This window comes from Protopterus annectens, chromosome 16.part0, assembly GCF_019279795.1.
Source record: "Protopterus annectens isolate FY-2018-M chromosome 16.part0, PAN1.0, whole genome shotgun sequence".
Taxonomy (NCBI): Eukaryota; Metazoa; Chordata; order Ceratodontiformes; family Protopteridae; genus Protopterus; species Protopterus annectens.
In genome coordinates this window covers 214,497,031-214,517,737 of record NC_056750.1, presented here as the reverse complement: position 1 = coordinate 214,517,737, position 20,707 = coordinate 214,497,031, and the positions used below count along the sequence as shown (strand labels likewise).

General features: G+C 41.5%; 1 protein-coding gene across 2 annotated transcripts in view; it reads right to left on the bottom strand.

The window, feature by feature from the left end:
- Nucleotides 1-589: 589 nt before the first annotated feature.
- The window catches only part of LOC122790881 (importin subunit alpha-5-like), a 114,019-nt gene continuing 93,901 nt past the window's right edge, over nucleotides 590-20,707 (bottom strand). For both annotated transcript variants that reach the window (XM_044058549.1, XM_044058547.1), the window contains exons 9-11: nucleotides 19,355-19,537; nucleotides 14,275-14,424; nucleotides 590-759 (exon numbers count right to left, since the gene is read on the bottom strand). In XM_044058549.1, the coding sequence (XP_043914484.1) occupies nucleotides 670-759; nucleotides 14,275-14,424; nucleotides 19,355-19,537 (423 nt within the window). In that variant the 3' untranslated portion in view covers nucleotides 590-669. The remainder of the gene's footprint in view (nucleotides 760-14,274; nucleotides 14,425-19,354; nucleotides 19,538-20,707) is intronic.

Here is a 20,707-nt window from a genome sequence, read left to right as displayed (position 1 = left end):
GGAATAAAATCCCAGTCCAGGTTAGGCAGAGTCCCTCATGGACTTTCTACAAAAGAGATCTTGATGAGTGGATGGGAGATCGTAGGTTTACCCCTGGTATCACTTGTGTCACTGTTAGACAGAGGCACAGTATACTAACCTTGAAAAAGGGCGTAGCAAAATTTAAAATGGGTGGCGAAAGCCAAACACATTCTGGCTAGGCTTATAAATGCCCTAGGGCAGATAGCTTAGTATGAACCTATGAACCTCACTATGAAAACTATGCAGTTTCCCCAGCTTGTGATCTGTTTCGATTTACTGCTGGTAACTTCTAGGATGAGCCATTTTAAACCTTCTACAATATTGCATTCCATGCTGAAGTTCACCTCTAGCCCTTTTAACCTTCCTGCATGCTCAAAGATAGTTTATATGAAACTAAAATCCTAAACACCTTTTGAGACAACTTAACAGTTCATATTATGCCTAGTACAAAGTATCGAGACCAAAAAGGGACACTTCCAGTGGTTCCTACTTCTAATCCTTTTCATGTAGGAACAGCATACATTTGTCAAACATTTTACACTTTCTGCATCTAGTATTGAAAAAACACTTTTTGCAAAACATTTTATTTCAAGCCATGTACATTGTCATTAAGTTAATTAATTAGGCTTAGTGCTTTAAGAAATTTAGTTAAAAATTGAAGGAATTCTCAGTGCTGGGAGTTTGGAAAGCAAAAGTATCTTCATTTGTTTCAGGCTGTAGGTCTGCAATCTCCCGTTCCTAGGAGAAAAGAACATTAGCCACATTACTAATAGTTTACGTATCCAATACGGTCAGCACAACCTCAGACAACAGCTTTTGATTCTACAAGATACCAGCTTAGACATGCAACATTCCTACAATTCAACTGCACCTTTTGAGACAATCCTGATGCAAGTGTGCTGTCCCCACCGAAAGTTACTGGAAGACAAGACAACTTGCTTAGTGTTGCATTTTGACCCAGACATCTCCCTTCACTTAACCAAAAATTTGTACACAGAATAAATGGACACTTCCAGTGCAGCTCAAACTGGCCAGTCAATCTTAAATTTTATACCAAAAAGGTTTAGCCACTAAGGCAGACTCAAAGCAGTGCAGTATTATACTCAGGACTGAGCCAAGGATGTAGTTTCTGGATGTTAAGCCATGGTGAAGATGGCCAGTGTAAAAGCCTCTGTGCGTACATGACAGCAACTTTCAAAGTCCACCTCCAGTTTGTCCTTAATTGGTTGCACTATTAGTACCAGTAAACTTCGGTCCACCACTCAATTCTAAACTGCAGAAAGGCTATACACTACAGGACATGCGACTCAAACACCAACTGTTTAGAGGAATTTTCTAAAAAATCCCACTGTTCAAATGAATAGCTTTAATGGTGTAAACCAGTTTTAGAAAAGGTTGAGTCAATGAATCAGAGTGGTTGCGTCAAGGGCAATATAAAAGCTACATGCATTCCTGAATTTGGGGTACACCAAGGCAGAAGCACAGTTATGATGGGGCAAAAGGGTAGCTGCCCCAGATGCAATGTGCTTGTGACAAGATGGGGAAGATTCCAAACGATAGTACTGTATATTGACACTGATTTTGTGATGAAGGCACAGAAGTGGGTTACACCAAGTTTCCTGTAGAACTCTTGCTTAAAAAATGGGGCACACAATTTACCGACCTTAGTCTAGGTGAGAAGGGCCAGATTGGTGGAATGGACTTTCTGCCACAGTAGAGCACTGCCAGATCAGATAAGAGCAGCAGTTGCTAGCAAAGCCAGCTACAGCCAAGTACCTGGTACATTTGCTAGTCCATTAACTAGTTTTGGTGCACTTGAGAACTTTAGTATTGGCCAGCAAGTTCTCATTTTTAGCAGAAAGCTTGCCAAAAAGGAGACAAAGTACTGACACCTATAAAATGTGGAAGGAAGCATTTCAAACTAGAGTGCTCTTGGAATGCACTGCAAGACTAGGAGAGGGAATGCACTGCAACTGTTTATTGGAGGTTAACTAGAACTTAGATGCAGCAAACTTCCATATTTGCTTTGAATTGATTACATGTTACAACTTGACACCTGCACCTACAAGATTTGTAGGAAGAGCTGAATAGCTAACATTTGCATTTCATTTCAGACATGCAGTAGAGTGGGAAGCTGGACAAACTATTCAGCTGCTTGTCCAGAGTTTTCTCCCAGTCTCCTCAAAGGGGAGGAACTCTGGGGACAATATGCTCTCCCATCTTAAATAAGGGCAGTCATAACTCCTCTGCTAGATTTTCTGCCCAGATTTCTTACACAAACGCTGAGTTATGGTTATGGACAGGGAGTTGGTTAAACCGGTATTGCATGCCTCAGGTTCTACCAACTCTTCTGTATCCCAGATAGCTTCAGCATGACCCAGGACCCACTGCACACATTCACAAAACGGCTGAAACTCACATACAAGTGACCTATCGATAACCAAAAAATGACAAGTGATGGATAGTTAAAGCTGGGGTATAAAGTTTTGGCTTCATTTCAATATGAAATAACCCATTCTGGAGTTTTAGGTGGTTAAAGCACAGGTGTCAACTTTTAAACGGGTGCATGCAGCTCAGGTACTTCAGCTCTCACAGCTAAAATTCAGTTTCACCAGCTGCAGTTAGGGCTAGGACTTCCTGCATCTTCCCTTAGGAAGTAGTTCTGTACAATTCTGTATGAGAAGGCTTTCACACAGCCTGACAACTGAACTTTGTGGGTGAACCAGTTTAATCAGAATTAGACTGCTATTGTTAGGTTCTTGCAAATGAAAAAAGGTACCAACTTAGAAGCACGCTTAATGAAAATCCCTTGATGTCCTTTGAACATAATCAATATTTTACATGCTTATGGCAGGGTATTACCTAGTAATACTAGTTTAGTACCCTTTAAGGACAAAATCCTGGTATTCTGTTTTAACTAATATATTAGAATACAAAAGAAACTAGGTACTTTTAACACCGGTGACATCTTCAAGGAATCCCACATGGGGCAAGATGTCCAGGTTCTAAGCTCTACACAAGTGCAACCAGATACATGATGTTGAGTCAAGGCACTTGACATTATGCTTATATGGACCACAAGCTTAAATGTGAAACTAAAGTCAGAACTTCCAAAGTAGTGGATAGTGGAGCCTGGATCAGCAATGCCCACTCAAATTATGGAGTGCCCAATATCAAAGGGTACTTAAAAGTGAACAGCCTCAAGCAGTACATCCAACTTTCTCCTTAGTTGGGAACAAAGGTAAGCAGAATTTTGTAGCACAGATGTAACCTGCAAAATGTTAATCCAGCCCTCCTTCAGCCAAAGGACAAGTGCTACACAAATGCCCATCCTCCTTCCTTAAATTGTGCAGTCAAAGTCACCTAATCATCCCGAATGAAAACTTTCTAGCACCAGTTAAAAGCTCAACCACTATCAAGATAAAGTATATCCTGCCACCAGTTCAAGACTGGGTGAGGCTGAGGAAGAACGTGGAAAGCCTTTTCCAGACTTCGGCTCGGCTAGCTCAAAGGGTAAAAACCCAACCATCAAGTCCTATGGACATTTCTAAAACTACCCTAGTGCAAGTAAATCTGAACGTTATGCAGTTCATATTCAGATAGCAAAAATGGTAAAGCCATTCAAATTTACAGTGGTTTCCAGACTTTCCATGAACATGGTCAGACTGCTCATGGTATGCAAAAAGTCCTTTGGTTTTTGCTAGGTCTAGCGAGATTCCTGGTGCTAGCAGACCTAATTGATATGAAACTGTCTCGTCAGGTACTGCTAGTTAGCAGGGATCAAGCACAGCTCTTCCCTTCCAAGAAGCCTCCTGTGGCTTCACCACCACAGGAGTGTCCTTTACCTTTGCACTAGGGAGCCTTCAATCCAAACAGAAACTTTCACATTCAACATCTCCTTTTAAATATGCTGCAGCTGAACAGTCTCCTTGCATCTGTGTGCAGCCATCTGCTTGCTTATATCGGACCACACCATCTAATATTCAAGCTGCCCTTCAGAACTAAGTAAAGTACTGTTCTCAACTCAAGGAAGCACGTTCCTGGATATTTCACCTCCCTTACAATGTAAATTACCTGGCCCCACCAGAAACATGGGTAATTACCTGCAGTGGGTTTGAAGGCAGACACCACCACTCAACTCAGATTGTGGAAATTGTCTACTCCCCAGTCAGCTACAATCCAAATTCCAAAGTAATGAAACTCTGCAGTCACCTACAATCCAAAAAAGCATCTTTGTGTAGTAAAGCTTCAGCCTCTTGCATCTATTAGGATTGATTAACTTGCAGTTTAAACTTTGATACCTCCCAGACCCAGTGACCACCACAAGACCTCAGTGAATGCAATCCACACTGAACTAGAGGAGCTCCAGAGTTAAGTGAATCTTGCTCCCATAGGCCCTGTGAAACTTGACATCAAGCAGTTACAGAACTGAACAGTACAGCAAGGTGGTTTGTGGTTCCAGGTCACAAAATGTCACTGCTGGCTTACCAGCCTACTATTTTGGAGGTGCTTAAAGGTAGAAAACTTCTGCTCAAATGTCACAAGAGTTAGTTACCATGAATACATTCAACTGCCAAACACCTAACATCCAATCACCTAACATCCATTAGACAAACATCCCTTTCTTTGATAAGTGAAAGGGCCACTACAGCTCTGGCCCCAATGAAGAGGACCGGGAGTCAGGATTTACATGGAAACTCCATGGCGCTACGATTGTACCCCTCTTCCATGGAAAATTCATGAAGCCTCCTTGCCTGTGAGGCCATTTTCTCAAGCTGGTGAGAAACTGAAATGCCAATATGGACATGGACATCAGAATGGCTTCGAACACATCTGAGACAACACTGCCTGCACCAAGTAATCCCTGTGGCCGCAGTATTTTTGTCCTAGCAAGTTGGGAAAGTACTAGCCTAAATTGACATCTTCAGAGTGTAACAGTTTAGGAGAGGATACCAAAAAAGTGCCAATGTCCAAATGGAGCTTCTCATGAAAGAGGCAATGGTCCTGCACAGGCAGAGCCTAAACAGCTGAATTGGCCATTGGATTGGTGAAATCCTAAAATTACACAAGTATTCATACAGAAGTAATTCACTTATTTACTTCACCCACCTGCTTCACAATTAAAGACTAGGTCTAATAACTTTCAGCATACGAAATGCGTGCATATCAAGTTTAATGCTTACTAGCTACCCTGGACAAGTTTTTCTGCAATTAGTATTCAATGTAGCAAGATACCAGTAGATTTGACAGGAAACGGAAGAAACTGCAAGGTGGCTGCATTTGTACATATGGCAACACCAAGTTCAGGCTAACACAATGAAGCCTTTGACTAACACCAAGACTTCTAAGCCCAAATCAGCAGATTCCACTGCATCCTCACCTAGTCTAGCTAAAGCCATTGTTTCCTGGATGCAAATAGAGTGCTCACTGCAGGGGCATTTCTTAAATACCATTAGCCAGCAGTCCACAAGAAGAATCTAGGTGGTTCAGCTTTTTAGAAAACTGGAGAACATAGTGGAAGCAATACCTTCCCCAAAGCAAACCGGCCATGGTACTACATGGGATAATTTCCCACATCCATTATTCAGGCAACTTGTGAAAGCAGGGTATGAATGCTTGCAACACTGCATTTTAAGCTAATGCTTGCCAGTTGAAGCTAGATCCAAAAAGGAACTAAACCACCCTTTTGATCAGACAGGAAAGACAACCCCAATTTTCCTTTTAAAGGTGATTTTGCAGCCTCAGCCTATTCCAAGTACAGAGATTTACTGAACTAGTGGTATGACCTACAAGCAGCGTTTCAGAATGCTTATCCAAAATGTACCGATCCCTAATGGCTCTCCATGCAGAGACCTGGAAGCCATCCATGGCACTTCAGACCAAAATCAGGATGGTCTGCATTGTAGACAGTACTGTTACTAGGGGGCAGGTACAACTGGCAGGACTAACTCCTTTGGTAAAGAGGGCTATAAAACCTCACGTTTACTTCCTCTGTGGATCAACCTGGTCACAAAACAGGCCACCTAGAGCATTTCCACCAATATGAGCTATTCAAAATGTTACCCCCACTTAAGTCATGCCAGGTACAATTTGCAGTCCAAGCCAGTCTTATGCAGCCAAATGGAAAGTCTACTGGCACTTCTGCAGCCTTCAATACAAAATTCCTGAAATAGCTGGGTAAATAGCAAAGTTATAATTTAACAGCAGGTTATGGCCTTTGCCACACCTAGAGTTTCAGCCTGTTACCAGGTGGCAACTGCTTGCATCATTTATGCTGAACCAAGACAATGGATTTAGCATTAGCATGTTCTAATTGATCTATGGTAGTTTAGTGGGACAACTGAAGTCATGGTGCAGCCACCCTACCGAGACGCACTGCCAAACTGCTCCACCTTCCCAGAACTGCAAGGTGTCAGAACACTAGAGACTCAAGGAAGAGTCAAATGAGGGCTGATCTGGAGCAAACTAATGGTGGACTCGCGTATTCCAGTCAAAACCAGTTCAACACCACACTAAAGATGCATTCTTCCACTAAAAAATAGACCAGTTTGCAGATGTTTAAGCACAACCAACATCAATCTCAATGCCTTGAAAGGTGAAATGCTGCAACTCCAGAATGTAAAAACACTTTTCCTTTAAAAACCTGGATGTCCAAGTACTTTTGCTTAGAAATACTGAAGGATCAAGCTGGATAACTTCAGACTCAAACTTAACCAGGGGCTAGCAGTACAACACAAATGGAATTCCCCTCCAGGTTGGGAGCAGACAGCATACCTCCACTGGTCCTCACCTTCAAGAGAAAGCTGGGGGAGATTTGTCTACACTGACAAACAGGTAGACCATCACACTGCTGACGTGGACACAACTCCAAATAGTGCAGGTGTTCATCAAAAAGCAGTTAAGGCTTCAGCTTTGGTATAGGGGAGAATGCATTTCCTCAGTTATTGGAAGTTGGTGTTAAGGCTGAGAAGTAGCTAGTCCAATGAGCCAAAACAAACTGCAAAATTCAGAGGCTAAAGTTTTAAAATGTGGAGATGCATGTACAAAGTTGCCTGGTATTCTACTGCAGGATTTGTTGACTGACAGGACATGTGTTCATGCTCCAAATATTGCCATGAGAAAAGCCAAGCCCTATGGCAATGAAGATGCAGTCATACCAACAGAAAGTTGCTCCTGACAACTGTGGCAGAAGGGAAAATTTAAGTGGGGACAAGTGTTGGAAGAAAGTTTACTGTACACCACACAAGTTTATCCCTACAAATCAGATTGTCAAGATGCAGGCACAATATTCAAATTGCTATATCCAGCAGTTTAGAATATTTACCTGTGGGAAAGATCTTTGCACCCAAGTGAACAGCCTAAGAAGCAAAGGGTGGGCCAACAAGCTAAAAGGGGCTGGTCATAATTTAGACTTTTCAGAAAATGGCAGCAGTTGCAGATGGAATGTTTGCAGGTGTGGGCAGTTACATTTGCACATAGGGCTGCTATCTTTTAGGTCAATTCTTGACATGTACAAGCAAAATGCATGCAGAATAGAAGTGTGAATTTAACCTCCCCTTGAGGGGAACGTTGTACCATTACTGTACAGTGTTCATAGTCACTGTCTCTTAATTCTAGACTTTCCAGAAAAAGTCTGGACAGTTGGCCATCTTATTTGTACAAGAAACGCTTATAGGGAACTGGCAAGCAATTAGATGAAAGTTTAATGCTCAAAATCTGTGGACTACTCAAAGTGCAAAGGTTAGGGAGTGCACTATTTAAGGCTAAATAGTTAAGCATGCAAGACATTTTGACATCTGGGAAGGCTAATGGATACACTGCATCTATACAAAGGAAACCACAGGCTCCAACATTTTCGGAATGATTAAACCCAACTTTAGAATAGTTAAGACTAGGTGCATAGTGGTCTATATGGAACCACTATTATGGAGGGGTACTTTCAGTTTTGGAAACTTTTTAGTTAAAGACATTGATTCAAACTATAGCCTGTTAGTGTGCATGTGCAAGTTGGTTCTCTTGAAAGTCTTCAAATGGATTCTTAGAATGGACTACCTCAAATTTTATTATGGAAAGTGACAGAAGGTAGACAAGAAAGCAGAGGAAGAGTAGTGTAGGTCTGAGTAGTGTAGGTCTGATAAGAGGTTCTAGTCAATCAGGGAAGGAGACTGAATAATTCTTATTCAACTACTATGGAGTGTGGGAGAATCAGCCTTCAGCAGCTATTTATAGGTGGCAATTGAGTCCGATTTGCAATATTGAGGCTATATCCAGAGAAACCTAGAAACATTTAGAATGGAAGATATGGATTTACTAACAGTTTACAAGAGACTTTTCTAGTTTAATGCTTTTCATAGGAGCAAGCATGGGTATTTAAGCTTTGAAACATCTGGTATTTCAGACCATGCAATGAAAACAAAGATGCAGAGCAAGGAAGTAAAGACACTGAAGCGTTCCATTTTGAATAACTGGTAGTGGAAATCATTTTAGAATTAGGGAAGACATTCAAGACATCTAGAGTAGGACAAGATTGCCAAGTACCAAAGGGAAAATGGTGAGCACTCTAATGTGCACAGGTCAAAAGTGGCCACTAAGCAAGTATTTATGATCCCAGAGCATTTTCTCCTAGAATCCGTTTAGTTTTCCTGTCATTGTCTCCATATTAAATATATCCAAAATAAAACTGTATAAAGCAGAGAAACTGGGAAATTCATTTAGACCAAATGTAAACATTTAAATACAAAATTTATGACTAGGGAGTCTCCAATAATGTGGAAGTTAGGAATTGAAAGCTATGAAAGACTAAAGGGCAATACCAGCATCATGAAGCCCATGTGGTAAAGACCCTCAGACCAAGCTTTATATAGACCATTTTCAATTTTAAACCATGGCTATAGTGAACTAGCTAAACGAATGGCCAAGGTATTACCAAAATGTTTGATATGGCTCTGAGGGGAGGCAAGCTTGACACTGAATTATAATCCAGAGGGAAGCAGACCAAGGTAATACAGCTATAGTTGGTAGGTCCCGATTCAGAGAAGGCATAGGATAGAGTCATGTGACTTTATAAGCAGAGTATTACCAGAGAGGGAATCAAAAGCAAAGAATTAAGGTGGGAAGATTCCTCAAACAAACCCATGTTGAACAGGGATACCAAGCAGGGGTTCTTTTACATAGAGCAGCTTTGCTAGGAAAAATCATGAAATTTCATGAACATTGGGCTGGAGACAGATGCATGCAGTACTATGGAGACTATTGCCTTGTATTGGGATGGATGTACCCACCAAGTAATAAAAGCTACAAATTTTTTAATTTGTAAATCAAATGTGAAGGAAAATTAAGCCATCGCTGTATGATGCTCAGCAAAAATCTACAAGATTAATACCTGCAGCAGTTTAAATATGGTTTAATTTCCATAGATGAAGACCTCTAACCTCCATGTTGGAGGGTCAGTTGGAAAGTGATAGTTTCAACATTTCAAAGTAATGAGATGCAAGTACATCATGTGACACCTACAGTACCATTATCCAGAACATTGCAAATTGAAACATTTTAGCAAAATTAGAGAATGTTAGACTACATGATGAAATGCCACCATGAACTATTTTGCAGCTTGGTCTGAAGAGCAAAAAAATAAATTTGGAGACTAGGTGTCAGTTAACTGCAAGGAGACATTCAAAACAGCAAAACAGTTGAGACCAGATGCTTCCATGTAACTTGATACTTCACCCACCTTATGCATTTGGTTCTGCAAAGGCCTTCTCCATACTAGTCAAGAAGTAAGCCTCTCATTTCTGCATTTGGGTACTTTCACTACAGCTTACAGTGGGGGAGAGATGCCCACTCCTGCATTCTTCACCTCTTCTACTTTAGTATGAAGTAGATAGCGGAGCAGCATTTTTGGTTGGGGTAGTGTCCATGAAGACATTTTACAGCTTCAGAGCTAAGTTTTAAGCTATGCTGATTAGCCAGCAAGGAGTTTCGATTCAGTTCTACACATGCTCAGAGGGTCATCTTGCTCAATCTGCACATCTCCATTCTATTTTAAAAACTTAAAATTGTCAGATTCTGCCGATATGCAGAGCCACCTTTCCATATGCATAGTCAAGATCGCTTATGCTCAGACTTTGCATACTAAAAAAATAAGGTCACATTACTGTTGACATACTTACCGATATAAACAAGGGTCAATAGTTGAGCTAAAAAAAGTAGTCAGACACTGTAATCCAGTCAAACCAGATCAAAGCACATTTCCCACCCCATAGTTACTGCCTTGCCAAGTCATACAGATGGCTGTAGATGCAAATTGGTCATCTCTTATTACAAAGATGAAAGGCCATATGAAAGGACCAACAGTAACTGGAAGTCCTGTATAATCTGTCCCAAGTTACACAATGAATAAACTTAGAAAGGATACTAGTGGATATTACTGCTGCTCAAACTGTTGTAATCCAGTTTGATGCCATTCGTCTTTTGGCTTTTCCCGGTTAGGGCTCCCCACAGTGGAACTCCAGTTCGCTAATGGTTGACTGTTATGGTATTGAGTTGCCAGCCCGATGCCCAACCTTCAATGAAGGCACACCCATTCAATGCAAGTCTTTCGAACACCCACTTGGGCAGGACAGACCACACAGAAGGCACTCCCAGCCCAAGCAGAGAATTGAACAGGAGAAACTCTTGCTGTGAGGCAATGCTACTGCTGGACCACTGTACAGCTGATACAGGGGGCAATTACTACTTTTGCTTATGACAAGCCCCTTCTGTAGATGCACAGCATACACCTGCTCCAGTTTAAAATAAGGTTTGCCCTACTATGTACTATAAATGGCAGTCACAGAGTAGTCCATAGTACTGGGCCACAAGCCTAAAGGCAAAGGACTGGTAGCCCTGTACCTTATTTGTTGCCTCAAAGGTCATTCCTCAAGAGTATTTTCTTTCAGCTGCTCCTGTTAAAGGTCGCCACAGCGGATCATACGTTTCCATTCCTTCCTGTCCTCTGCATCTTGCTCAGTCACTGCTACCTGCATGTTCTCTTATCACATCCATAATCATAGGCCTTCCTCTTTTCCTGTTACCTGGAAGCTTCATCCTTGCATCCCCCCCCCCCCCCCCAATATACTCTGCATCCCTCCTCAGCACATGTCCAAACCAACTTAATCTTGCCCCTCTGGCTTTCTCCAAACCTTACAACCTGGATTGACCCCTCTAATATACTTATTCCTAATCCTGTCCACCCTAGTCACACCCAGTGCAAATCTTTGCATCTTTAACTCAGCCATGTCCAGCTCAGACTCCTGCCTTTGTGAGTGCCACTGTCTCCAACCCATATAACATAGCTGGTCTCACTACCCTCTTTGTACACCTTCCCCTTTCACTCTTACTGGTACTAGTCTGTCACAATCACTCCTGACACTACCACCCACTCCATCCTGCTTGTACTCACCTCTTCCACACTCACCATTACTCTGAACTGTTGATACCAAGTAAACTCCTTCACCACCTCTACTCCCTGCATCCTCACCATTCCTCTGTCCTCCCTCTCATTCACACATTCTATCTTAGTCCTTCCCTCAAGGCCATTCCTCAGAGTACTTTGCAATTTGTCAGCAAAACCTTCCCAACTAAGATCCAAGGCCTCAATATTCCTATAGGAAAGCTTCAAGCAAGCATGGTGCAATTTGACAGATGGAGTGCCTGTTATTACCATATTAAAATGCTACAGATTTGAGAACCTAGGTCTGATGCTACAAGTACAGTTAACTCTGCAAAACTTGTGCTTTGGAAGTGCCCTCTACACAAGTCACAGGAAACCGGTAAAAAGATTCCAAGGGGTAATCAAACTCCCCTTTGCAATGTAGAAAAGGGCATCTGGTAACAAGTTCAGAAGTGTTATACCCATAAGTCTACTAATGCTGCCATCAATTAGGTGCAAATGAATACTGCAATGCTGGTGGCTCAGACTGTTAGCCATGTATTAAGAGGAGTCTCAACTTGCATGCAAAGTGGACATTACTTCCAGGTCCCTCAGGCCGTTGCAACTTGAGGGAATGTATTTTAGGCAACTTGGTTTTCTGGGAAATATTGGGTAGATGAATTTAACAAGTCTACTCTACAACTGTTAAAGACTTCTGAGCAAGGCAATCCAAGTCACTGAAAACATGGGAAGTCCACATACCAGCCATACCAAGCCACAAAATGCCCAACTATCCTTTAGCAGCCATGACTTCCTTGTAACCATGTCATTATGGTATCCATGACTTCCTTGTAACCATGTCATTATGGTATCCATGACTTCCTTGTAACCATGTCATTATGGTATAAATTTTCAGGGCAGTGTTAGTCAGGGATCTGACAAATGATCACCACATATCCACTGCCAAGGCTTTTCATAGCAGAATATCTAAAGTTATGGCATCCAAGTCCAGATATGTTCTCAGCCCGATTGAAATGCAATGCCCTTTTTTGCTTACCTGCCTAAACAGTTTCAAAAGCCTTTTTTGGCATCAGACATTAACTTACATAATGTGTAAAGAGTCTGCCCCCATCCTGTTTGGACATATTGCACATTTACAAGTGCAGTGGTACAGTGAACAGCTGTTCAAAGGACCTCAATCTTCCAACATGGACACTGGAGAAAGGTATGCACAACAGAAAGCTACCCATTTGTATGTACAGTCTTACACCCAAAGCAAGACCAATTACCAGACGAGTGGAATTTGAATGAGTTCATGGCAATTTCTCCCCCACTTTAGCACCCATGTCCCTCAGGGACAGGGACAATTTTCAACATCCTTATTCTGCCCACATTTTTCATAAATTGCTAAAAACTACCAGGAGAATGCAAGGCTAGGATTCTTAAGACACACCCAGATCAATAGCCAAGTATCCATGAGCCTACAAGTGGATGACCACCTTTTAAGTAACATACTAGTTAGTCCATAGTGATTAAGTTATCCTAAAAGTAAAAACTGCTGGGAAAGATTTTTACTCCCATCAGTAGTTCTCTAAGAATCTCATTTGAAGTTTCTAGTTATGATTGTAGCAAGCGCCATACTATGCAGTGCAAGCAAAATGCTTGGTATTACTAGTGCTTGGGCTCAAGACCATTTAACGTGCAACACTATATGCAGAACTTGCATTTATCCCCTTCGCCTTCCTCCAAGCTAAATGCTCACCCATCCAGGAATTTTTGCAGTGATACTCTACCCCAGATTTTACCCAAAAAAAAAAAAAAAAAAAAAAAAAAATCAGTAAGTAAGCCACCCTGTGATTTGAAGCATTAAAGAGATTGGCTTTAGTAACCTTGAGGTCAGGCCTCTCCTCACCATCTGTTCTCTGCATAGTCCTGTAGATGTTTATCTCCAGACTTGCAGAGAAAACACTAAGCTTATTTTGGCTTTTCCCCCAGTTAAGGGTTGCCACAGATCACCTGTCTGCTCACATTTGGCAGTGGAGTTTTATAGTGTAGAGTTGCCATCCCAGCACCCAACACTCCACAGAAGGCAAACGCACTCACGCCTAGGGCCAATTTAGACTATCCAATTCAGTCTTGTGAATATGGGAGGAAACCCACACGACCACTGGGAGGTCATGCAGACACGGCACAGAAGGCACCACAGCAGAGGATCAAACCAGAGAACCTCTTGCTGAGAGGTGGCAACACTAACCAGTGCACCACCACTGCTGCCCAAACACATTAAGCTGAAGTGGAATTTTTCCAGCTGCCAGGTAGTAAAACTAAGTTATACCATACATGTAAGCAAACCGCTCCTAAAATGTATCCTTCTGCACAGCCCAAGCTATGGAGCCAATGCACGCAAGCTATAATGAAGCTAGAGCTGTATCCTCCACTACTCTACCCACTGCTAGTAGCTGTACCATTCCCCATTTACAAAAGACCTTCTAGCAATACATTTGTCCAGCACAAGTAATATGCATTTCCAGATGAAGCAGCACAGGAACTAATTCAACATGAAGGGTAAAGCTAGAGCTGCCTTCAGTAAGCACTAGGTTTACATACTTAAAGCACATCTTCAGTATTCACATTACTCACAGCTCGGAGCACGCATCAGTACAATGTCTTTCACAAAGCAAACCGCTGCAGGAAAAATGTCCAATTCCATTAAGTGGTAGTGCAGAGAAATGCCAAGACCTCAGCATTTATAAGGTACGGATGAATGGAAACAGTTACAAAATACAACTGGCCCCTTTAGTACCTTTACTCGACAAGTGCTTATGTAGAATTTATTCACTTACCTCTTCTGAGAAGTATTTGTCAATAAGATTAAGTGCTGCTCTGTACACCATGTCATTGTCATGGCTTTGTAGTGCCTCGATTTTTTCCAGTCCACCAAGCTCCTCCACCAGAAGGCATAACTTATCAGTTTCTCCTAGTTTTTCTGCTGCCTAGATGTACAGAAAAGTAAACTTCAGAAGCAGTTCAAATGCTATCACAAAATGACATTACAGTTTACAAGCCCCACTTGTAAGTGGGGATCCTACTACTTTAAGAATCCTATTGCCAAGTTTTCTGAAATTAATGTTCGGAAACTACACGAGACAAGTAGTAAGTGTTTGTACATGAGTAGGTACTCTGAAAATTAGTTATGACAGATTGAGAAGTCATGCAATACCTTAAAGCACTATTCACTGGAATAAAAGCTTAAACATTTTAAAGTACACTTCCAAAAAGTTTCTAAACCCACCCTGATGCAGTCTAGAAAGTTACTAAACTTTCTAGTTACCATGCAACTATCCAGCCTACTGAGCTCTCTTCCCCCAAATCTAGAGTGTCCACTATGCAATCTATATGTAGCCACTCAACTAGCAAGGCTTGTAGTTTTGTTAAAGCAAATTATATATTTAGGAAATCGCTGCTCTGGAGAACTGAGCCATAGCCTCAGAAGGTTGGCAGTCTACTCTTCTCCAAGACTGGCCTATACACCAACACACTAAGCAAACACGGCTTGAAGACAGTATTCGCACCAAGTTATGTACCAGATTCCATTTCTTATTACTGCCAAATAGTGTGTAAACACCAAATGCTCAGTGACTTCATAAAACCAGTATAATTTAAATGACATTTCCACATAACTGCCTGCCAGTACATGTAGATTAGTGATCCAATAGGTTAGCCCAAGATAACTACTATGCTGCACTGTTCAATGAGATTCATTATGCATGCATGTGACACTGCCATGTACAAAAAAGCAATACTTCATGAATAACTAATGAGCAAGCACCTGCACGCCTTGCAAAACAAATCAGTTAAAAGGCCCAACATCCTTTTACCCACCTACACCACCATTTCCCTCACTGTGTTGAGTGATTTAAAAAGAGTCTTCACTAGAGTCATCTGCCAAGCTTCCCAATATATTGGCAGCTACCCAGTTAACATACTTTGCTTTCTGGCTTAATTACATTTTAAGCAAAGAATGTGGCCAAGTTAAAGGAACCCAGGCTTATTACTAACATTTTTGCAATAAACTAAACTGCAAACCGCTATGGATTAACACAAAGATGGTGTCAGGGCTCTTTCCATATTAGGGTGACAGACTAAAATGCAGCATAATTTACATACATCCTTAACTAATTTCATTCCACTAGGAAAAGTTCCATTTCCTTAGATTATGCAAACAAGCATTTGCGACAATACAGATACCTCGACTTAAAACGTGCACAGACGACACACGATCATAGCTATGATCATGCTACTTCTGTAACAATTCCAGAGAAATATCCATTACCTCAAATTCCCCAGTAGAGCTCCCCAACTGAGTTCCCACCGAATTACTCAAACTTTCATCCAGTTTGATTTTGTAGCAGTCTGTCCAGTCCATGACTGGACTGATAGGTATTCATGTTTACACACCAGCAAACAGCCCAACCCACAACCACTACTGCAGCTTTATACCAACGATCTAAAACATTAACAGCAATGCCAGATATCCATTTTTCTAAGTTAACCCACATTCAGGCAGACTAATGTGCTCATTCTAAGATTTAACAGCAGTCCCATGTGACTGGAATTAGGACTTTAGGACATGTCATGCAAAAACCTTTACCTTTATAAATGCTGACCCAATACTTGCATGTTAACCAGCCCAGTTCTGACTGTGCAAAACTGTCAGGCATTATACAGCCTTGCCAAATTAGGATTAGCAACTCATGTGCATGGGATGGTGTTAAGAGCAACTACCTCATTCCCAAAATTAAATGACTTTTTATCAGTTGGCAGATTACTGCTGTGCAGCTGAAGAGATTGTCCCAAGGTCCTATGGCCATTATGTACATGTGATTGGTGTTAACAAGGACACTTCTACTGGAGCATGCACTCTGCAGAGTGATGGCCCCAGTGGCAGACTGCTACTCACATCAAGAGGCAAAGCTGGTTCAATTCATGGAGAACAATCCACCAGCTGTATGCACATCTGCTTATGTAACAGAGCCTTGACCCAAAGGGTAAAGTTATAATAGCAAAGCCTGATCAGCCAACAGAACCCTTTCAGAAGTGGGCAACTGGGTGAAGGAATGCAGTTTGACAGCTGAAAGGTAGCTTTAGAACCATGGCAGAAACTCCAAATATGCTGTGTGATCTACCAGACCAACTGTTATAGTAATATTAAACATGGACCTATTAAAATACCTTCCACAGCTAGACATATTTCAGTATTGGTCCATAAAGTTAATGCTTTGACCAACTCATAAGCACTGTTGCTGAGATGGGAGATTGAGAAATTCTTGAATTTTTGTATACAGACAAAGCTAGGAGATAAGGTGGTAGGAAGGTTTGTCTAGGGCATGCTGTGCTAGGTTTAGCAAAGATGGAGTTGGAGTGCCAAGATGTATTCTCTACAGTGGTAGAAGAGCCAATGATTGAACCTGACCCAGGGAGAACTGCCAGTTTTATTTGGTCAAGTAGGGTTCTGTCTGAAGTAACAGATTCAGACAATGCCTGGAAGCAGTTTTCCATTCCCGACTGAACAGTTCAAATGCTAACTTTCAGCACAAGACGGACTGAATGTGAACAGACCGCTGCAGACAACTGTGGAGCAGCAGTAACATTCACTACTGTGGCCCACTTAAATGGCCACAAGTACTTTTGAAACCCTCCACTGGGCGAGAGACATTTTACTACTACAGATCTGCAGAACTCTTATGGGACATTTTACTCTTCTGCAACCGAAATGTTGCTTCAACTTATTCTAAACTATGCTTTTGACATTATGCAAGCTTACCAAAACTTGAGGCTGTGGCTAAAATAGATCTGAAACAATCTGCTCAAAAGGTCACCACTGTAAAGGTTCAGCCATATTTGAACCAATTTGGCAGCTATACACCTATGCAAAGGTTGTGGTGATGCATAGGGTACATTTAAAATGGAATCTTTACAGCATAAAAGCTGTAATAGCAATAGATGGATGATCTTGTACCAATTGCAAACAGTATTCAGGAGGCATCTAGGTAGGGGGTCAATTTGAGAAATACTGCAACATTTAACTGGCATTTGATCATACTGTGATTTTCTGTCAAATTACAACTGAAGAATGAATGAGGTGCTTTATGCACATTATGGAAAAATATTTTAACACTGGTTAGGGCAACCTCCGAATTCATGTTTCCAGTTGTTAAAAGATCAGTGGATTAGATGACCACTGAGGTGCTGGACAACTGGTCAATGGACATCTGGTTCCTATGAGTGGCAATACCACTTAGTTGAGCTTAGGCCAACTTCAGTACCCATATGTCCATCTCCCAACTTGCCAGCTCACTGTTGGAACTGTTCACAGCTTCAGCTTCAACTGTTACAACAGGCTATTTCCTCTCCCCCACCACTGTTTTTGTACTCAGTTGCACCTCAGAACACACCTGCAGAGCTCACCCCCACTATTTAACTTTGTATTCCACTGGCAATATCAACCAATTTTAAATGGCATCCCCCCTCATATCAGTTATCCAGATTTGCTCAAGTTGTTTGTAGCAACGAGCTATCAATGTATTATGCAGTAGGGCTCTACTTACTGCTAGAAGCACACATGTGCCTGTAGTAAAAGTCTTTGTAACAGCTGTTACAAAGCAAAAGGCCACGTTGGCTTAACTTCAGTCAGGCTCTCCTCTTGCTTTTCAGATTTATAGGTCAACTTTCATACCTCTGTCAGTACAGATGTGGCTACATTGTCAAAAGCTTAGGCTAGAAAGAATTTCATGCATTTGTGAACAGCAGCACAAGACTACATCACCTTACACATTGCTAGAATGTTCTAAGTAAACAGTTTTATTCAGAAGCAAATGCTAAAACATGGAAAACTAAACAAAGCCTCAGTCTTGAAAGGCATTTCAAGACACAAATAGCACATGGCATCCAATACTTGGCCTCAGTATTACTATAAGTTCAGAAGCATCCAAGGAATCCTCGCTGTTCCACCTGAAGTAACAGGATCCACCAAATCATGCACTTTAGATTCCTGCTTCTAGGCAGCTGTACCTGGTTCATCTCCACCTCTTATCAGGTGCAGCTCAACTAAAACCAGAGCACTACTCAAAATCATACCCAATCTATACTCTGTTCTTTATCTGGTGGTGCAGTAAGCCATGGAAACTCAACTCCTTAAAGAATTTGGGCTAAATATTCCCCTGGAAATGTCCAGTAACAAGCCATTTCCTTAAGCCTCATTTAGATAGAACGTTCAGAAAAGTGGTCTCCTGAGACTTCGAAGCTTCTCTTGGGTTCTCCTTCAGAAAATTGGAGCTTCTCTAAATTGGAGTAAAGTCATACAAGTTACTTTCAAAAAGCAATGTGGATTCTAACTTCTACTTTTCTGTGGTACCAGCAAGTCAAAATTTCATGGGTTGTACAAAACACAGGGAATAAAACTACCTTCTATTGCCTGTTGCAGAAAGGCATAAAGTGAGAAAAGGCCTGCATTTAATAGGAGCCCTGCTTACCAAGAATTCCTCATCCTGCATGAAGTGAAGGGCTCCTGCAAGTAAAGCAATGTTACACGTGAGAAGCCTCTGGACTAGAAGCTTATAAAAAACAAAATCAGGGTTTAACTAAAATTCCTTGCAATAGTATCAACTTAACTTCCCCTAGTTTACTACCCAATGGTGTTCTGGCATGCCAAAATACACCAGAATTGTAGATGCAATTTACTGCACAAAGGATAGCTTAGGACATGACTGCCAGGAAACTGCTACAGAAAACTAGCACACATAACTGGGAGGGTATACCAAGTGCCACTTTTATAGCGGCCATTTCAATACTAGGATAATGCCATTCCAACCTTTAGTTCTGCAATGAGCAGATTTAGCACAACTCTGAATTAAAGATACTTACCAGGAAGAGATTAGAAATTGCATCCAGAACTACAAGAATAGTTCTGCCATCTTTTATAGTTAGCAAGTCCAAAAGGGGTTCCAGGATTCCACACTGTACAAGATGAACCACCTGATCCACACTGCCACCACTTGTGTAGTTAGTTACTGCCCACACTGCCTCCTTCTTAGATTTAAAGTCGCCCTGGAATAAAAAAAAAGCTGTAGATTAGATAATGCTTACACTTGCAATAGGTTACAGATATTGGGTGGCCTATGAAGGCAAAAGGAGGTAAGCTAACCATGATAAACACAAGAATGAATTACCACAGCATTTGGATTAGTTGGTCTCAAGTGTGGGGGTGCTGGATGCGAGACCAAACAGGTGGTGGAATTATGAAGCCCTAATCTAGTAGAACATTCAAGGAGGTTAAAGCCTCAATTCCTGAAGTGGTTGGCTAGCCTGCAGTTAATGTCATTAAAGGTTCATTCACATTAGCTAGTGAGCTCTAAAGCCATCTCAATTCCATAATTCTAGTATGAAATAGTCAATATAAAACATGTTTTCATCTTGTTTGAATAGGCATACTGCAAGGAGTATTGACATGACAACCTCCAGTCACCGCAGACCAACAGTTCAGCAACACAAACATCCACAAAATTCCATCTCAGCATTTCATAAATCTCTGCACCTGAAATAGGCACAATACGCCTAGCTTAAAGCTTACTGAAGGCAAAGCAGTGCAGCTGAAGCAGCAACTGATCGACCTTTGACAGCCCCCCCATTGAATCATAATACAATGAACTAGTTATCCATGTCTTGTCACCCCACAAAGGGACCAGATTTAGTTCACCAGTTTAGACTTGCCTATAAACAGCCTTCTTTAAACTAAACAGGCAACCCTCAAAAAGATAGCTCTGGGTCTGGAAAGGAATACAGTTTGTAATGCTCTGCAACAGTACAGGGGTCTGAAGTTTATAATACAAATGTGTGGTGGTGCTGCGGTAGTGTCGCCTCACAGTAAGAAGTTGTCCTGTTAGATTCTCAGCTAAAGTGTCTTGTGTGGAGACTTGTGAATGGGTGTACCTTCGTTGAAGGTTGTGCGCCAGAGCTGGCAACTGCACGTAAAAATCTGCCAATCATTAGCGGACTGGAGTTCCGCTGAGGTGACCCCTAACCGGGAAAAGCCAAAAGAGAGAGAACCAAGCCATTGCCTCTAGAGACATCTAGTGCAGAAGGTTTTGTGCCTTGATAGGAATAAGCTGCTTAGAATAGAGCTATGCCTCCACTGCAAGTTATCTAGTTCAACTTTCATAGAAAACAAAAGTTTTGAAGGAGTCTTTGTAGGAGAAAAAAAGCAGAGGACAGCCATCT